The 16,502-nt window shown below is 42.8% G+C and overlaps 2 protein-coding genes across 7 annotated transcripts in view; one reads left to right on the top strand and one right to left on the bottom strand.

The window, feature by feature from the left end:
- LOC136428071 (CREB-regulated transcription coactivator 1-like) overlaps positions 1-4,400 on the top strand; it is a 29,765-nt gene extending 25,365 nt beyond the window's left edge. For 5 of the 6 annotated variants that reach the window (XM_066417341.1, XM_066417339.1, XM_066417340.1 and 2 more), the window contains 2 exons: positions 142-174; positions 388-4,400. In XM_066417341.1, the coding sequence (XP_066273438.1) occupies positions 142-174; positions 388-611 (257 nt within the window). In that variant the 3' untranslated portion in view covers positions 612-4,400. The remainder of the gene's footprint in view (positions 1-141; positions 175-387) is intronic. The other variant, XM_066417337.1, reaches the window with a different exon arrangement.
- Positions 4,401-4,505: 105 nt separating this feature from the next.
- Positions 4,506-16,388, bottom strand: LOC136428073 (dual oxidase maturation factor 1-like). Its single transcript, XM_066417342.1, has 10 exons — positions 16,259-16,388; positions 15,134-15,208; positions 14,760-14,910; positions 10,745-10,802; positions 9,249-9,383; positions 7,788-7,986; positions 7,116-7,327; positions 6,098-6,264; positions 5,662-5,759; positions 4,506-5,210 (listed from the first exon to the last, which is right to left on the bottom strand). The coding sequence occupies exons 3-10, from the start codon at positions 14,907-14,909 to the stop codon at positions 5,144-5,146; spliced, it is 1,086 nt and encodes a 361-aa protein (XP_066273439.1). The 5' UTR covers position 14,910; positions 15,134-15,208; positions 16,259-16,388; the 3' UTR covers positions 4,506-5,143.
- Positions 16,389-16,502: the final 114 nt, after the last annotated feature.

Below are 16,502 nucleotides of genomic sequence, written 5' to 3'. Positions count from 1 at the left end.
GTGGACAATTGAGTGTTCCTATAATCCTGTTGTTGCCTGTTTTTCCTCATTTGTGGACAATAGTGTATTCCTATGATATATATTCCTGTAACCTTGGAGATCGTCTAACCAACCTTATCACAAAATTCTAATCTTTTCTAGAATATCTTCCTGCTACTTGTGCTGAGCTTTCTGGTAATGCAAACATTTTCTTTTCACATTGGGTATAGTGTCATTATTTTCATTCGGTACATATCATTGGGTAGATCTGTTGTGTTGATTCGTGTTTGCCCCCAGTCATTCGATAGACTGTTGTGTTGATTTGTATATGCCCCCAGGGCCCTTTTGAAAGCTTTTGTGGTGATATGTAAAACAGCTAATGATAGGTACATTGGACACTTGTTGCAGGAGCGGGAGAGTCGCCACCTCGCCAGGACTTTGCCAAAGACCTGGGCAGCGCCATGGCGAGTATGGCCAGTGGCTTTGATTCGGACACCCTGTTTGCAGCGGACGACCCCCTGAAAGTCGGTATCGATCCTTTGGACCTGGAGAGCTTACAGATGCTGACAGAACCCTCCGACATGGTGGCGGACCCGGCTACTGAAGACTCATTCCGGATGGATAGGCTGTAAGGATTGGTGTTGGGTGATGTGACATGCTATGTTTTGTTGGGGGAGGGGGCTTAAGTTGAGTAAGTGCATTCTATGTTATCTGTGATCAGGAGCTTGAATGTGTGCATGGCACAGACCTTCCCAGGGGGAGGGGGGGACGTTTCCGCACCGGCATTACTTCCATGTCAAAGGGCGGACTATAGGTAGATGTAAGGGATGAAGGGATCCAATACAGTAACTTGTTAACAGTCATAGAATATCACAGTAGACGAGCCTTTGAGAAGAAGTGTTGAAATGTATTTTTTATGAAGGAGGTTGATTGCATGAGGGGCATATCCTATGTTTTATTAGTTTCTTTCGAAGACTGATTGAACCATGGCAGTATAGGACAATGGTGCAATGCGTGAGAAGGATAAAAGAGCCACGGTTTTAGTGATGTCCAAGAGAAGACTGACAACCCCCCTCCCCTCTATGTTTTGTACATATTAGAGAATGAAATTTCCAGAAAACAAAGAACATTTCTGTAATCTAATTGTCCCAAGAGATCTATCTATAGAGCATTTGTAAAGATACATTGTGTATTTCTTACCACGACATGGAAAAAGGCAAATACCTGTAGATGTTTTAGGGTTGGAGGGTTTAAGTAAAGGATTGTACAGCTAGTTACCTGTAGTATGTTGTAGGGAGTAGATGAAGGATGGCTGTATTACCTGTGTGGACAGGACGGACTATATTCTGGTTTTTGTCGAGATGGTTTCTAACTCGGTGCTGTGTGTTTGTCTACAAGCTACAAAGGACTGGACTCAGGAACAACTACAACAACAAAATAGCTATATCAAAATAAACCAGGGACTCATTGTCCTGTGCAGCCTTCCCGGAGTGGCATGAATTCTATGGCACAAGTCACTGACAAATGTTCTATTTTTTTAATTCAAACTTCATGGTTCTTTTAATTGGAAAAAATGCCCTTGTTTGACTTTTGTGTTGATCTACAAATGTACCAGAGACAAAAGTCTGGTCTGAAATTGTCTAAAGTGAAGGCTTGGGTTTTCCTTGCGTGAATTGGTTTGGAAGCATCTTGAGAGAATTTCCGGAGACGTCATTGTTCAAAGTTGTATATTTTTGATATGTGAGGATATTTTGGATGTCCGTCCTGGCCACAGCAGGCTCTGAGTTCAGAGGGCAGGTTAGAGGAGACTGTGAACAATTGGTTCTCCTTCGTCATTTTTAGCTGATTTTGGAGGAAGTTTGTACTACTCACACTTGGCAGCTCAGGACAAAAACAACAGTAACGTCAGCTGCACAGAACGCCAACAAGGAAAAAATATTAGCTGTCTTAGTTTTTACAATGTTAGATGGAGATGTACCAAAACATTATCTAGTGGATTCTCTTAACGTATATTTTTTGTATTGTACTAATAGTGCTTGGTGCTCTGTCGACAGCTCGTAATGCTAGCCATGTAATATAGCTGGCTTTGGTTAACATGTACACATGTTTTTGTCGGTAAATATGTAGTAGATGGTAAAAAAAAGCAATTTCCTTGTGAAGGAAAGCATGTTGATGACTATGATTTGCAGTGTAGTTGTATATCCAAGAAGAAATCTCTAATTGTTTTATCAGCTGTGAGGTTCACAGCTGGCCTATCAGATTGTATTATAGTGCTTTCTACCCTCATATCTGCTTCCCTTGCAGCTATTAACAAAAAAAAATGCTGTACATGTTCCTTTGTGGAAAGAAAATCTATGAGACAATAACAATTTTAAGAAAATCTCTAACACAGAAAAAAAAAATTTTGTAGTGTGTCCGCAGACATGAGCTGTTTGTAGAAGACGGTAGACATACCCACCCGCTGACATGTCTGGTGTATGCTGTCAGTTGCAGCATGGACAGCAGTTGTGTTGCGTACATGTCTATTGGTAGTAACAACGCTTTTTGTGTTGTGCCCTTGTCACACATGTCCAGACCTTGGAAGGCTGTTGTCATCCTTGCTGACTGATCCCATACTTTTTAGAGCAAAAAAGGGCTGCGTCTTCCAAGGATGTTTGTTGTGCATGTCGTGTTTGAGCCCTTACCTGTCACCCCTCTTAATCCACCGTCAAGTTTCAATTTCAAGCACACACAGCAAAAATATGACAAGAATGGATAATGCCACCGTATAGTGCCAGATAACTTTGCACATTTTTTGTCACAAATCACATTCGCAAATCACAGTGATAAATTTTCTTGGATGTATTCAAATTTCTTCTAAGAGACCTACAAAACCTACATGTAGTGCAATCCAAGGTTATGTCCCAAATCTTGAGACAAATTGTACATTGTACACAGAAGTAAGGACGAAGTGGATTTCCATCTCAACCCCTGAAAAGGATACTGGGTTATTTCAAAAGTTTCATTGATGATGACCACACTAACTAGGATCCATGACAAAATTCATAGGGCAGCAGCAAAGGTCACCTACAAAGTTGTCAGTTTATGGCACAGTCGTACCAACAGTGGTGGCCTGTACCAAGGTTGGACAGCAGTCTTCTAAAGGTGTTGGCATTCAAGATATAAGTCACTCTTGTACTCTACAGTCAAGATTTCCTTTTCCATTTCTACATCTTCACTTCTATGAAAAGGAGTTGCTTTGGGGTTACATTAAAGAAGTGGTGGGTTGTGTTGCATACGTATGACTGCAATAAGTTGGTTCATTTCAACACCTCCAAAAACAAAATAGGGCTTACAACTGATGATTTACCCCTGGTGGTGTAGCTTGAACAGTTTGTTGTTCTTGTCATTGTCCAGAGTAGAAGGTGTACACGTACTGTTCTAGACCCTTCTATTCTGTTGTTTAGAGTTGTGATCACTATGTATCTGTGGCCCGCCCTGGCCATGAATTTTGTATGCTCGGCAGTGGTGGCCAAACTAGATTGGCAGCTGAAAGATTGATTTCATGGCCTTGTTGCCATTTCAAATTCTTAAAATGATTGCCAGCAGAAGCAGGACAATTCTTGAAAAATATGAATGCATTTTATTTATTTCATTAGTATTTTTTCCCATCTCTACACTTAACTATTGGTGTGGGCAATACCTAAAGCACTGGAAAAGGTTAGTTTTTTTTGGAAATCGTATGTTGGGCATGTGTATTGATAAAAAAAGATTGAATATCTAACACAGTTGTTCCCCTCTACAAAGGTTTTTGTGATATACAGGTACAGTAGTAGTGGAAAATTGAATTGCCACTTCAAGCCAATCAAGTTTGACGCCATCTGTGTGAGATGTAAGAAATGTCCTGGATCTTGTCTACAGTGTTTATCAGTGAGCTTGCTGTAGTGTGCTGCTTGTCATTCCAAGGGCTATTCCATTCAACAAGAGGGGTGAAGACAGTTGAGACTTTCTTCATAATGGCTGTACTGAGGTGTACAATTAATGAAAAAGATTATTGTGATGTCCTGGAAATTTACAGGAAAGGATACGTGATTTATTTCTAAAATGTTAATTGAAGGAATTTATGGGAGAGGTTTATGTGAAAAGAAGAGAAGAACAGGTGATATAATTTTACCACCCCAGTTGCTAATGGAATAGCCCAGATTTAAGTGCGGAGCTCCTGACTGCACATTTTGATTCCCCAGTCAGGTCTGGTGTTGTGAAGGGAGGTCTTATTACATGTCCCGTTATTTTTGATACAGGGCCACTCCATTGTACCACGTGTACTGTTCAGAGCAACATGTCTGTTGTAACTACTGCGTACATGGCAAATCCGGGTGCATGATTTTGTCTATAACTGACCCCTTGTAAAAGTCAATAAAAATTTACATTTTCTTTTTTAATGACCCATGTCGTATTGTGTGCAAAGTGTATGGGATGGTGAAAAGAGAAAAGGAAATTGTTATTCCCTTTTAAACGTCCTTGGTTTTATAAACACCCCAGAGCAATTTAACGTCTAGAACAGTTTTTATTTCAGGACATTACATACATAGAAACACACAGCTCATGAAACCACTTGACTTAAATCTGATTTTGAAAGCATCAAGATTGTACATGTATCAGGGAGCAAAGTGGTAAAAGGGGCTTAAAGTGTGCTTATTAAAGTTGTATCGTTTTCTTAACACTGCTTATTTACAAATACATGTATACTTATATGAAGGCAATGTTCTTTTTCATGTTATATTTTACATATCAGGCTGTTGAATACATTTTTGTTCACTTTTTCCTTGAAGACAACTTCCAGCCCACAAAGTCAGCAATGAATGTAGTACTTTGTAGCCAAGATTTATAATGTAATACTCTACAAAAGTTGCCTGTTCATGTGATTTTGACCTCATCTACAGTAAATTGTCCCCATTAATCTCACAGTCAAGAGTGCAGACAGACACTTGATAAATCTGCAAAAACAGATTCTACGCTGCTTTCGAATCTGAAGTCCCACTTAAGCATGCTCCCCGACTATACAGGCTCGCAATTCTATTTCAAGTATCTCTCGTGCATGGGGAAGAGGATTGCTTGTGCGGATGTCTCGAAAGCCAGTATGTCCCCATGAATTGATAAGGCTCGGGATTGACCTGAAGTGTTTTTACAGTTGGGTGACTTCGTCCTCCTCTTTCTCGGTCTCTTCCTCTTCAATCTGGCCACAGACGTCACTGCAGGCAAAGGTAACAACAGAAATGTTAGAAAAACGGGTTCTCGTGTTGCATTTAGAGGCACCCAATGCATCGAAGACAGACCACTCCACAAGAATGTGAAGGTGCATATACCTATACCATCAAAGTATTCTCCAAGCAGAGGTTTGGGTCGAGTGGGCTAGGAGTATCCGGAATTTTTAACGTTTCTCTCCATCCACGTGGAGGGAGACAACATGGACACTCCTAGCCCACTCGACCCAAACCTCTGCTTAGAGAATCCCATTAAAATGGTAAAGCAGACGTCAAGAGGGAAACATCTTTTTTTACGTCCTATGGAGGAGACAGACGCGCTGACAAACACTTCAATGATACCTTCATGAAAGTTAGTATATTGGGCATTTGATTACAGAAAAAGTGGGAGACTTCGCCTTCTGCTTACATGAAAACTGCCTAGTGCTGGCCGACTTACCTCCCTGTCATGGACGTCCGGGGCTGTTTTCTGTCCGCGGTTCGGTATGACGGTTTCTCTTCAGCCGAGATCAGTCCTGCCTTGTTCTTGGACGTAGTCTGGTTGTCACGTTAGAAGGAAAGGAGAGAGATAAAGATGTTTGTTTTGCAATAAAAACATTATTTTGTTTCATCAACAAGTGTAAGGTACAGTACAGCATAGTACTGGGTAGTAGTGACACTGTATTCGAAGTAGTACAGAATGTTATATATATATATTTTTTCAGAATAATTATTACTTAGTAAAAATCAAATGATTCAAAGTTATTACACCATGTTTCCCATTGACAATGCACTGGACACTTAGTGACATTGTATTCAAAGTAGCGCAGAATTTAGTTGCATTACTACGGAGGCGACATCATAATATCAATGGGTACAAAGTTAGATGAGTATACCATGTTCCCGATCGACTGTTCATCAGTCTCAAAGGCCAGGTTGGTGACCCCAGATGACCCACAGTCGATCTTCACCTCCTCCCGACTCGGCGAGGATTCCAAGTCTCGCGAGTGTTTGCTCAGCTCCACGATCGAGAAGACGAGCCCAGAAGACGTGCACATGCAGCCTGGGTGAGGGTTTAAAACACGGAAAGAATTGTTTTAAGATTTAGGCCGTCCACGAAATATGGAGACTGACACAACTTTATGGAAGAGGGATGAATCCGATGATTACTTCAGAAGTGGTGGTCGCGGTGTTCGGATGGTCAATGAATACTAGTACCACAATAAATCTGATGATTGATATATTACAGTAAGAAAAGGTTTATATTATAATGAAAAAAAGAGTTTATTTACAAGTTCGTGCCCGAATGCTAATTGCAAGAACGTGAACTTGGGAAAACATAATCTTGCATGAGACATTTCCTAGGAAACATGCATGTGACAAGGCCAGTGATTGACATTACTGCAACAAGAGACTAATTCAAACACTTGTGTTGCTATATCTATACGAGATGGGTTTCGCATTTATAACGTCGTACAAAACAAGCCGTGAGACATGTAGAGTGAGGGAATGTTCAATTTAAAGCAGGCTTTAATTAGTTTTGGGATAGCCGTGGCGACACTTTGCTTGAGAGAGAGAGCGTGTTTAGTGCTTGTAGTATTTTACATTTAGCCCTCACATAAGGCCACAAGAAAAATACACAATCTATTAGAGTCACCACGACTACTTCTCACATTGTCCGGTTAAAAGGCTAAAGTTCTAATGTTGTGCACAGAGAAATCATTGCAGACTACTCGTACATGTGTATAAGAAATACCTCGCTCTACTCACCTGTGACTAGGGCTGTCCAGCTAGAACCACAAGAAGGCGTTGGGGAAATGGATAGTATGTGCAGGTTTGAGTCGACTGGTTGCTACAGAGAAGTAATTGTAGACTACAAGTATAAAGATTTCATGATAAGCTCGCTCTTCTCACCTGTGACTAAGACTGTCCAGAAGCACCATCCTAGCGAGAACCGCAAGGTGGCGTTGGGGAAATGGATGACATGCGCAGGTCCGAGGCGAGTGGTTGCTATGGGCACGACCGCCAGTAGGAGCGAGAGGCCGGTGAGCAGGAGGCAGTACGCGCCGTACCTCCGCACCAGGGAGAACAGCAGCCCCGTCAGCACCCACAGGGACAGGGACAGCCTGCAGGTGTGGAAAAAGGGAAGCAAAATCGTGATTTTTATGGCACGATGGGCACTACATCTTCCTGTTGGTGTGGAAACAGATTGAACTGTCTTTAGTTGAGAAACAAAGCAAGTTATATTACTTGCTTGCGAAATGAAAAATAAAAGTGTTAGAAAGTTAGTCAGAGAAGACCAAGACCAAGACAAAGTGGAAAAAAGAACGAACGTATGCATCATATCCATAAGGTTTTAAATGACTTTGAAGCGAGAACGTCGACCTGGCTTATCTTACTTAAGGAATTTTGAAGAAAGCTTGAACCACATTGCGAAATCGAGCTCACACCACGATGGAGGCATTAAAGCTGAAGCTATTTTTTGCCTAATTCTATCATCCACAATCCCCTGAGGAAGGCTGGGTGGAGGACAGAGAGAAAGAAGCCGATTTGTTACATCGACACGTAGGCTACAGAGAGGCCTACCACATGAGCATCATGGTGTAGTGTCCGGCGGTGCTGTGCTCCGCCAGCTTGGTGAGAGCCATGTCCTCGGCCACCTTGATGCAGGGGTAGGGCACTCCTGCATGGTGGGACGCGTGCAGGTCGCGGGAGAACTCCCGCAGATCCAGGGTGTACCTCTCACTGTACTGGAGTCTGTCGCTCGATTGGTTACCTGGCACACCTTGTGAGGAAGGAAGAAATATTTTAATGTCTTTCCTAGTGTTGCAGTAAACTGTTGTGTCGCCGTAATATGCCCCTGTCACATAACACCTAACTCCATAGGCCGACTAGTCTGCCATCTCTAAGTGACGGCAGTAACACGCCCGGTGTTCTCTAACGTTAGATCATCGCGCGATTTTTAGTGATCGGCCGATGCTCACAGGTCCCCGATCCCCGTCCCATGTGATCGATGAGGTATATTTTTAAATCACTCAACAGTGCGAAAGTAGTATGAACTGGAGATGAAGCGCAAAACGTTTCAATAACATAATAAAATATCATCCTTTGCCATGGTGCAAGTGGATTTCAGTTCAGTACGCGTCTTGATCGATCATAGACGTATCTTTCCTTGATTCACGAATCGAACAAAGCGCGCAAACTAAGCGTCTCTATATATTCATATATTTGGTTCCCACTTCCCAGGTACAGGTAACCCTGACATTTTGAGATTATCAAATTCCATTGAAACGAGGAGGTGCAAAAACCTTTCAGACAGGTGACAATGAGTGTTTGTCAGATTACTTAAGGTTGACTTTGGCTTTGACAAATGAAATAACAGCGTAGTGAAGGGTAATGAAAAGTTGATGTTGGTAGACAAAGAACGAGGAATTTCCAAATAATGTTTAATTGGAAATAATACGGTTGCTATGGCCATGGATGTAATGTGCGCGTTTTATCGTCTGCAAGAAATAGTTGACCGGACAGGCAAATAAGAGAGGAACATTTTTTATCTACCTTTGCAATGACTCTAGTCTTGGTCTCTGAACTTTTATCATGAGTTCATCATATTGAAATGTAACGTTAGCTACAGCGTGTGCATGCGATATTTGCACGCGACCCATTGTCTTATGGTCTTGGTCTTTTGGAACGTATAGCGATGATTATTAGGAAGAAATAGTCTTTAGTTTGAAGCTTTTTGAGAATGCAGGGGCCAGCTCATAGCCAAATATGCGACCCAGGGGTACTGTACTATCGGGCCGGCTATAAACTCCTCTGGCATGTTATTTGTCTATTTGTCTAATTTTTACCACTTTACCAGTGACCTATGGAGTCTGGTAGAGACTAGCAAAAGCGGTCACTTTAGGTACAGGAAAGTCAACGGTCAATTAATAATTTTTCTCACATACAACGACCTCGCACGCATCTAACCAACCAACATGGCGGACGCTAATTTACGTCAGAGTCACGTGACGGCAAACGTTCAAATGCTGTGTAGATGAATACCTGTCATGGTGACGTTGAACGACTGGAGCCCGATGTTGACGGAGATCTCGACTAGGATGTGGGCGGCGCTGCGAGCTTTGTACACCGTCACGGTACTGGCGGATGCCATGTCCCAGTGCTGTCCGTATGTGCAAACTGTGACGAAGCATTACAAGATATGGTGAATGTTCTCTAAGCAGAGGTTTCGACCGGGTCTGCCATGTTATAACCTCCAAGAAATGTGTCATGGAGGTTATATTTTCAGCAGCGGTTGTGTATGTGTGTGTGTGTGTGTGTGTGTGTGTGTGTGTGTGTGTGTGTGTGTGTGTGTGTGTTTGTGTGCGTGCGTGTGTGTGTGTGTGTGTGTGTGTGTGTGTCTGTCTGTCTGTCTGTAAACAAGATAACTCAAGAACGACTGGATGGATTGGTTCCATATTTGATGTGTTGGTAGGGTGTGGCGAAAACTGAAAATTATTAGCTTTTGCCCCCCTAGTGTCTTTCCAAGGCACTGCAGCGGAACGTCCGGTTTCGATATCTCGTATTCATGCTATGGTCACGATTAATCTGAATGAAACATTGTCCTTGTGTTAGATAAAAATCTGGTCCATGTCTGCCCTCAGGTATTCTACACACATTTGAATTGACTCATGGAGGTTCTCGCAGATCTTATCATCACTTCTCACCATGATTTCCTCATTATTCTCCAAGCAGAGGTTTCGGTCGGGGGCTAGTAGTGGCCGGATTTTTAACGTCTCCCTCCCTTCACCAGGGGGCTAGTAGAGGCCGCGATTTTTAACCGTTCTCACGAAGAGGGGAGACGTTAACATCGCGGCCACTACTATAGCCCCGACCGGAACCTCTGCTTGGATGAAATCGCCTATGATAAGATCTGTCAGATCCTCCATGCGAGTCAATGGCAGACATGATTGTGGGCAATGGTCCAAATGGATTGGTAATTAACTAACTACGGAAAGCTGATTCGTGTTGGTAGAATTACTTGTGCAATAAGAGCTTTGATCCAACACAGAGAAAGTTCCACCCACAAGGTGCGCAGTTTGGATACGGAGCAGGATTCCTTGTGAGCCGTTCCATTGTGTGAATGGAGCGCTACTATTGTTTCAAACGCGAACTCAAAACCACAGCGAACACTCCATTTTCTCCCTTCCGCGAAATTAAATCCCCGCGAACATTTCTGCGTTTGCAGTATTTCTCACTTTTGTTTTTGCCGAGATTTGCAATCATTTTAAGAGTAGCACCGAACGTTAATGCTGCATCGGATGTACCATATACGATCACTATCCAAATATTCGATTTCGCTTAAAGTTTGAACAAATAATATCACCGAAAGTAGACATTATTTTTCTTCAACTTTACCCCCATATGCAAGGCTTTTAATCTCGTAAGAGAAATTAAGTAATCTGTGAGTGCGTTACGACTACTAACAGATTACTTAATTTGTCTTATCGGACATGCAGTTGCACATGTCTTGGACAATAGATAAAAAACTGCGTACTCACCTATGATTATCCCGCCAACAAGGACAGCAAAGAACACTTGAATGCAGTACATCAGTCTCTGTTGGTCATATGAAGAAATACTGTATAAGATATCACAGTGACGGACAGACGATAGATTTCTTTCTTGGCTGTACCTTATATGAAAATGAGCGGCAAATGCTGTTCAAATAGGATGTGAAGGACGGATATATTCTTCAGGATGAACTAGAAACCACGACATAGATATTGTTGGGGCAAGAATATGTGCATTTCTTTTTTTGTGTGAGTATCTACAGTTTCTTTCTTACATTTCTGAAATAATCCGGTTTTCTTACATGTCTGAAATAACGCGGCTTTCTATAACTTTACTTTCCTTCCTATGCATCTTGCTTTGTTTTGTTTGTATTACATACCCGGTAAACCGCCTCATGGCGTAACGCACCAGGTCTGAACTGAACAGTGCAATCTGCATATTCGGACAGATTCATCTGCCACTCACACCGGGAAGGACTCCAACTCTTTTTCAGAAGTGTGGTGGGTTAATTAACGTGCTCGAGGCGTGACTCTCCTCAAACATGGGACCTCCATTTAACGTCCTATCCGAGGGATGTCCCCAACCGAAGCTGGGTACTCGTTTTCACCTGAGTGAAGTGAGGAAAGTCATGTTAACTGCCTTTCTCAAGGGCACAAAGTCAATGGGACAAGTCAGGGGATTCGAACCCTGGGTTACACCCTGCCATTACGCCACCGCGACGCCACGTGTTGCCATACTGTCTATGACCCGACCTTGTCCGCCTGTTGAGGCCTATCGTATATGGTTATCTTCCTCTATCATCCAGGCGCCTGCATAATCTTCAATGTTGTCAGGAGTCTACAGCTCATGATACCCAATAGTCTTATCATATTCAGCACAACGCTTTCATCTGCCAATGCTATCTCTCGCGTTGATTGATGATTGGCATTATCGCACTTCTGTTGGCAGGCTACACCCCGTCACGACCTTTAGGACCACCTTAAGCACCTTTATCGTCTGTCAGAGGCTTCTGCGTCGGCATCAAAGCCCCCGTTCCACTAGACGGCGATCACTCTGTGACCTCGCTGCGCCCTAAATGTATTTGTGCAACCCTTGACTTCATAATTGGAATATCATGCAAAATGTAAAAGTATGACTGAGAAGACAGCAAAACATACAAAGTGCACAGAAAGTCGTTTTTATCTATGAAATTCGGCGAGCGAGCTGTCAAATCTTAGATCACAGCGCAGTCGCAGCTCGTTCGCCGCCTTCGTGTAATGGGGGTGTGATTAACTACCTGCTATAGGAATGACAGATGGGCGTGTGGTGCACCGGTGACGTGCCACGCCGCAGGCATGTCTACTAGTACTTCGACACTTGTGCGTTTTTCGATAACTACGATGGTGGCCAATCATTTAGTCGGTCTGTGTCATCGCACACATACCTACGTTGCTTAATTGAGTACGTTTATCTATTGAATGAAGAACTTCCCTATCTATACGGTCTTTTCATCAATTGTTTTGCAGACATAGCTGCACTTGAAACGGTGACGCAATTGCTTGATTGTACGGTAAACGCCCTCTCTGTCCGTCCACTGTCTCGGGTGGCACTTTTATTAGTGATTGAAGACCTTTATTGTATGTTCGTGCCCCGAGGGGCTAGATACAGGTCGTTTAACACAAACCTAACTAACATCTAAGTGACATATACAGTGAAATATGTACAGTACATTGTGTAAACATACATGGTAGAAGAAAGGGATAAGCTAAGCTAATCTAGTAAAGTCAACTTCTTCTCGCTTCTTTGTACATGTGTAGATGTATGAACAGATCATGTTTCTTATACAAGGGTTATCTAGACGCAACAAAAATATGAATTTATCCGTTGCGTTTAAATATTCAAAGTATGGGAATTTCTCATTAATACATTTGAAAAGAACATTTCTTTCTATATCATAAATTACTGTAGGACAGTTCTGCCACATTCGACTGAGCAAGCGCGGTCCGGTCTCTAATTGAAGAAGTGCCTGTGTAAGCATTTTAATAACCATTTAGATTTTAACTGGGGGCATAGAATGACCTCGCCTAAGTTTGGCTGACGAAATCTCGAACGGCCGTCATTTCAGAATTATTAATTTATTTCCTGTCTGGCAAACGTTAATGTTCAACAATCCCGTTGTACTGTAGATCGGTCAAAGTGCTACAGTACGGTTTTATTTTAAGCTGGGTCAATCAATTGGCGACAATGTGGCTTGCATGATTGTGTACATAGTCCTTGTAAACCCGTTTAAAATCTCTTTGATGATGCAAGTCAGTAACCACGGTGACGCTGTCTGACGTCGTTGATCGAAAAGAAGGAAAGAAATGAAGACAGATAGAAAGAAAGAAAATTAGTCCATGTAGTCCAGCAGATCTTAAGGACTGATTCCTTGCGCTTTGAAACATCAAGTCAACAGTTGTAGGTGGTCCAATCGTCTGAAGCATCACAAATGCCCTGCAGAACAAATGACTTAATTAGCCTCCACCAGGCCTTCCTACGGGGGTTTGGATCGTATCAATCGGCAGTTTGAAAAGGGAATAATTGACAAGGAGAGTCAGTCCAAGGGAAGATAAACATCACAAATGAAAACCTACGGTGGCCAAACTCTCCTGGCAAATTTTCTTCGGACAGAATAGTCAGTCTGGTAGAGACTGCGAATGACTGACAGTATCGGGCTACTGTTGGTGTTCCATGTATACAGACCACTTCAACCTGCAACCACCAGAACCTCATCCTCAACTAATGCACCGGAATGTGTTATTATAGCACCCCTTGAAATGACGGCGTTCTAGTGAATAAAGCACACTACAGATCACAAAGGAGCGATGTGTTTTTGTATGTTTAAGTACCGAGAGATTCTTACGGCAAGCTTCAGTTGGTCCGTTATTTGGTGAGAGGGTTCTCATTTCCCTTGCATTAATCACATACTGGATGGAACAAAGCGAAACGGTCCAGTGAGCCAAGAAAGTTTTCTTTAACATCATTATCCCGCTTGGTCTACTTCACAGGTTGAGACGTTTTTTTTATTCAAGTTAAAGTTTTGCAAGTACCCTTTTCCTGCAGCAGTATTTACGAAAGTGCTGTCATTTATTCTACACATGTGTGTGTGTGTGTGTGGGTGGGTGGGTGGGTGGGTGTGTGGGTGTTTGGGTGTGTGGGTAAAAAAATCGCAGTTTGTTGTTGGTCAAAGTACAGGTTTCTATATGCAACTAAGATGATAAATTAATATAAAGTATCTTTGCTTCACTAAGACGTCAAAACATCGGCTAGCTGGACAACATGGTGCTCGTGTTATATAGTAAACCTTACTGGTACCCTATCTTCCTTTTGCCAACCTCCATTTCAATTCGGTAAGGTTACGACTAGGTAGAATATAAGCATGGTAGGCAATAAAAACTATTGCCATGGTAGTGATTGAATGTTTATTGTAAATCCCCTATCTCACTTGACCCGCGGCGCGTTGGCGGCCTCGATGCGTTCTAAATTGGATTTGTGTTACCCTTGACGTTATAGGGGAGTGTCATGAAAAACGTGTAAGTATGACTTAAAAGACAGCATAATACACAAAGCCTAAAAATATACGTCTTTTTATCAATGAAATTCGTAGAGAGCACGGTCAAATCTAGACTCTACCAGCCTCTGCGGGTCGCTGGCAAAATAGTAGAAATTGGCCAAATAGAGTCAACTGTATGAAGGGGGTCGGCTATGGAGATAGGGTCCAATATTGCAACCCTCCATGGCCAAAGTCACCCGGAAAATGTTCTCTATAGCCGATGCGGTTAGTCTGGTAGAGACTAGGTCAAATCGTCCAGTCGCCAAAGTGCCGCGGGGCAATTGAGATAGTAATTACCAGTCGGATAGTCTTCTGTTCAGTGGTCATAAAATAAAGGCAGCGACGTATGATCTGTCTGTACTGTGAACCGCCTTGCGTATAGTTGGCATCTGAACTAGCTCTATCGCAAAGACAATCTCAGAACTTCTTACCTTGGTTTTCCCGCGAATGCCCGGCGCCAGAGCCAGGAAGGCGAGCCCCAGCGCCAGGACCACGATGACGTAAGGGAAGATCCCGCTGGCGAGCATCGTCCCTGTCCTTAACTCGGGGTAAAATGGCGGCCATCCGTCAAGCAGGCCCATTCTGTCAGACGAGACATATGTTTGTAGAATTGTAAGTACAGCCTTTTCTGCTCATTCTGGAGGAAACTTATCTTTTTCGATCAACACAGTACAGATTGACCTAAATTTTAGGTTGACCCACATTCATGGCCAGTTAAGAACTTTAGAAACGTTACAATAACAGGTCTAGGCGACCGTCATGCTTAATTGTATAGCTACGGGCAATATACGCATATGATACATACCTGTCTATTGTCTTCGGTTTTGGTCAAGCTGGGTGTAGATTGGTGTAGATTCAACTGTTCTTCGCGACGTCACACCTAGGTGCGTAAGAATGTTAAGCATTAGGAACCTGCCATTAATGCATTCTGACGTTATTGAATACCTTTGCTTGTTTAGTTGTTATTTTACACGCGTGCTTCACGTGATTGGCAGCCTCTAAATGACCTAACCAGACCGGCACGAAGTGTTCTCACAGTGGTCGACAGTGAGGCAGCCTCCTCCGTAGTACATGTTTTCCAAATCAGGGACTGAGTACTCCAAGATAAAGTCAGTCAAGTAAACATCATTACCCAAAATGCTGCAACAAGCCCCTCCGGGTATGCTCAGTAAGGGCAGGGCGATGACTTGCGATAGGCAGATGACTTGTAAGCGATTCAGTAACGCAGTAAGCTTCTTTATCTTAATAAATACCAAAGTAAAAGATTAAGGGCTAATCAATAAGAAACACGTCAAGTGTGAAAACGAACAAAAATCGTTGGTATGAGTAAAACAAGAACAAGTAAGATATGCCATATTAGAATATGCCAAAGTCATTTTTACACCCATACAATAGGTGTACCACCTCCACGCCTTTCACATACCGCATGTGCGACAATGAATTGATGATTCGGTTTCCCGGACATGTCAATTAGTGACCATTGAAGCATTGCCCAAAATGATGCAACAAGCACACCAGGTATGCATATCACATCAGTACACATATGCTCCAATCCAACGTTTGTTGATAAGAGAAAACATGTACCCGGGTGGACAATTGCTGATAAGATGGATGTCAGAGAGCGTATACGTATGATGACTTGTAAGCGAATTTAGTAAGTTTAGCCTCCTTTGCAGGCCTTCTGGGCGGCGCCGGCGTTTAATTTCCGGGGGAGCGCTGATTCGCGATTTTCAACTTAGGTTCTTTTGCTGGGAAAATCGTATTGCCGCCGTCTACGGGTGGCAATACGATTTCCCCAGCAAAAGCACCTGGCCCCGATAAGTTGAAAATCTCATATCAGCGCTCCCCCAGAAAAGTAATGCCGGCGCCGCCACCAGAGGGCCTGCAAAGGAGGCTAACAAGACTTTTGTTTTTATTCAGAGCAGCCTACCTTCTGTTGCTCTCGTCTCGAGACCCGGTTGAAGAAACTCCTGGGCCGTTGAGAACACGTTTACGTAGCAGTGGGTACTTTGTCCAGTTTCTATTTGGTGGAATGAGTCGCTAAGAAACCTTATCATACTTTCGGCATGTCTTTCGTTGTGTAATGAGAAGGAACCCGAACAAACCACGCATGGTGTGATAGGGGGGTATTCATTGGCACACGACACATGATTATGACAAATTGGACAGAGTGA

Source organism: Branchiostoma lanceolatum, chromosome 2 (assembly GCF_035083965.1).
Source record: "Branchiostoma lanceolatum isolate klBraLanc5 chromosome 2, klBraLanc5.hap2, whole genome shotgun sequence".
Lineage (NCBI taxonomy): Eukaryota > Metazoa > Chordata > Leptocardii > Amphioxiformes > Branchiostomatidae > Branchiostoma > Branchiostoma lanceolatum.
Note: the sequence above shows the minus strand (reverse complement) of the source record. Positions and strands in the feature narration are given on the sequence as shown.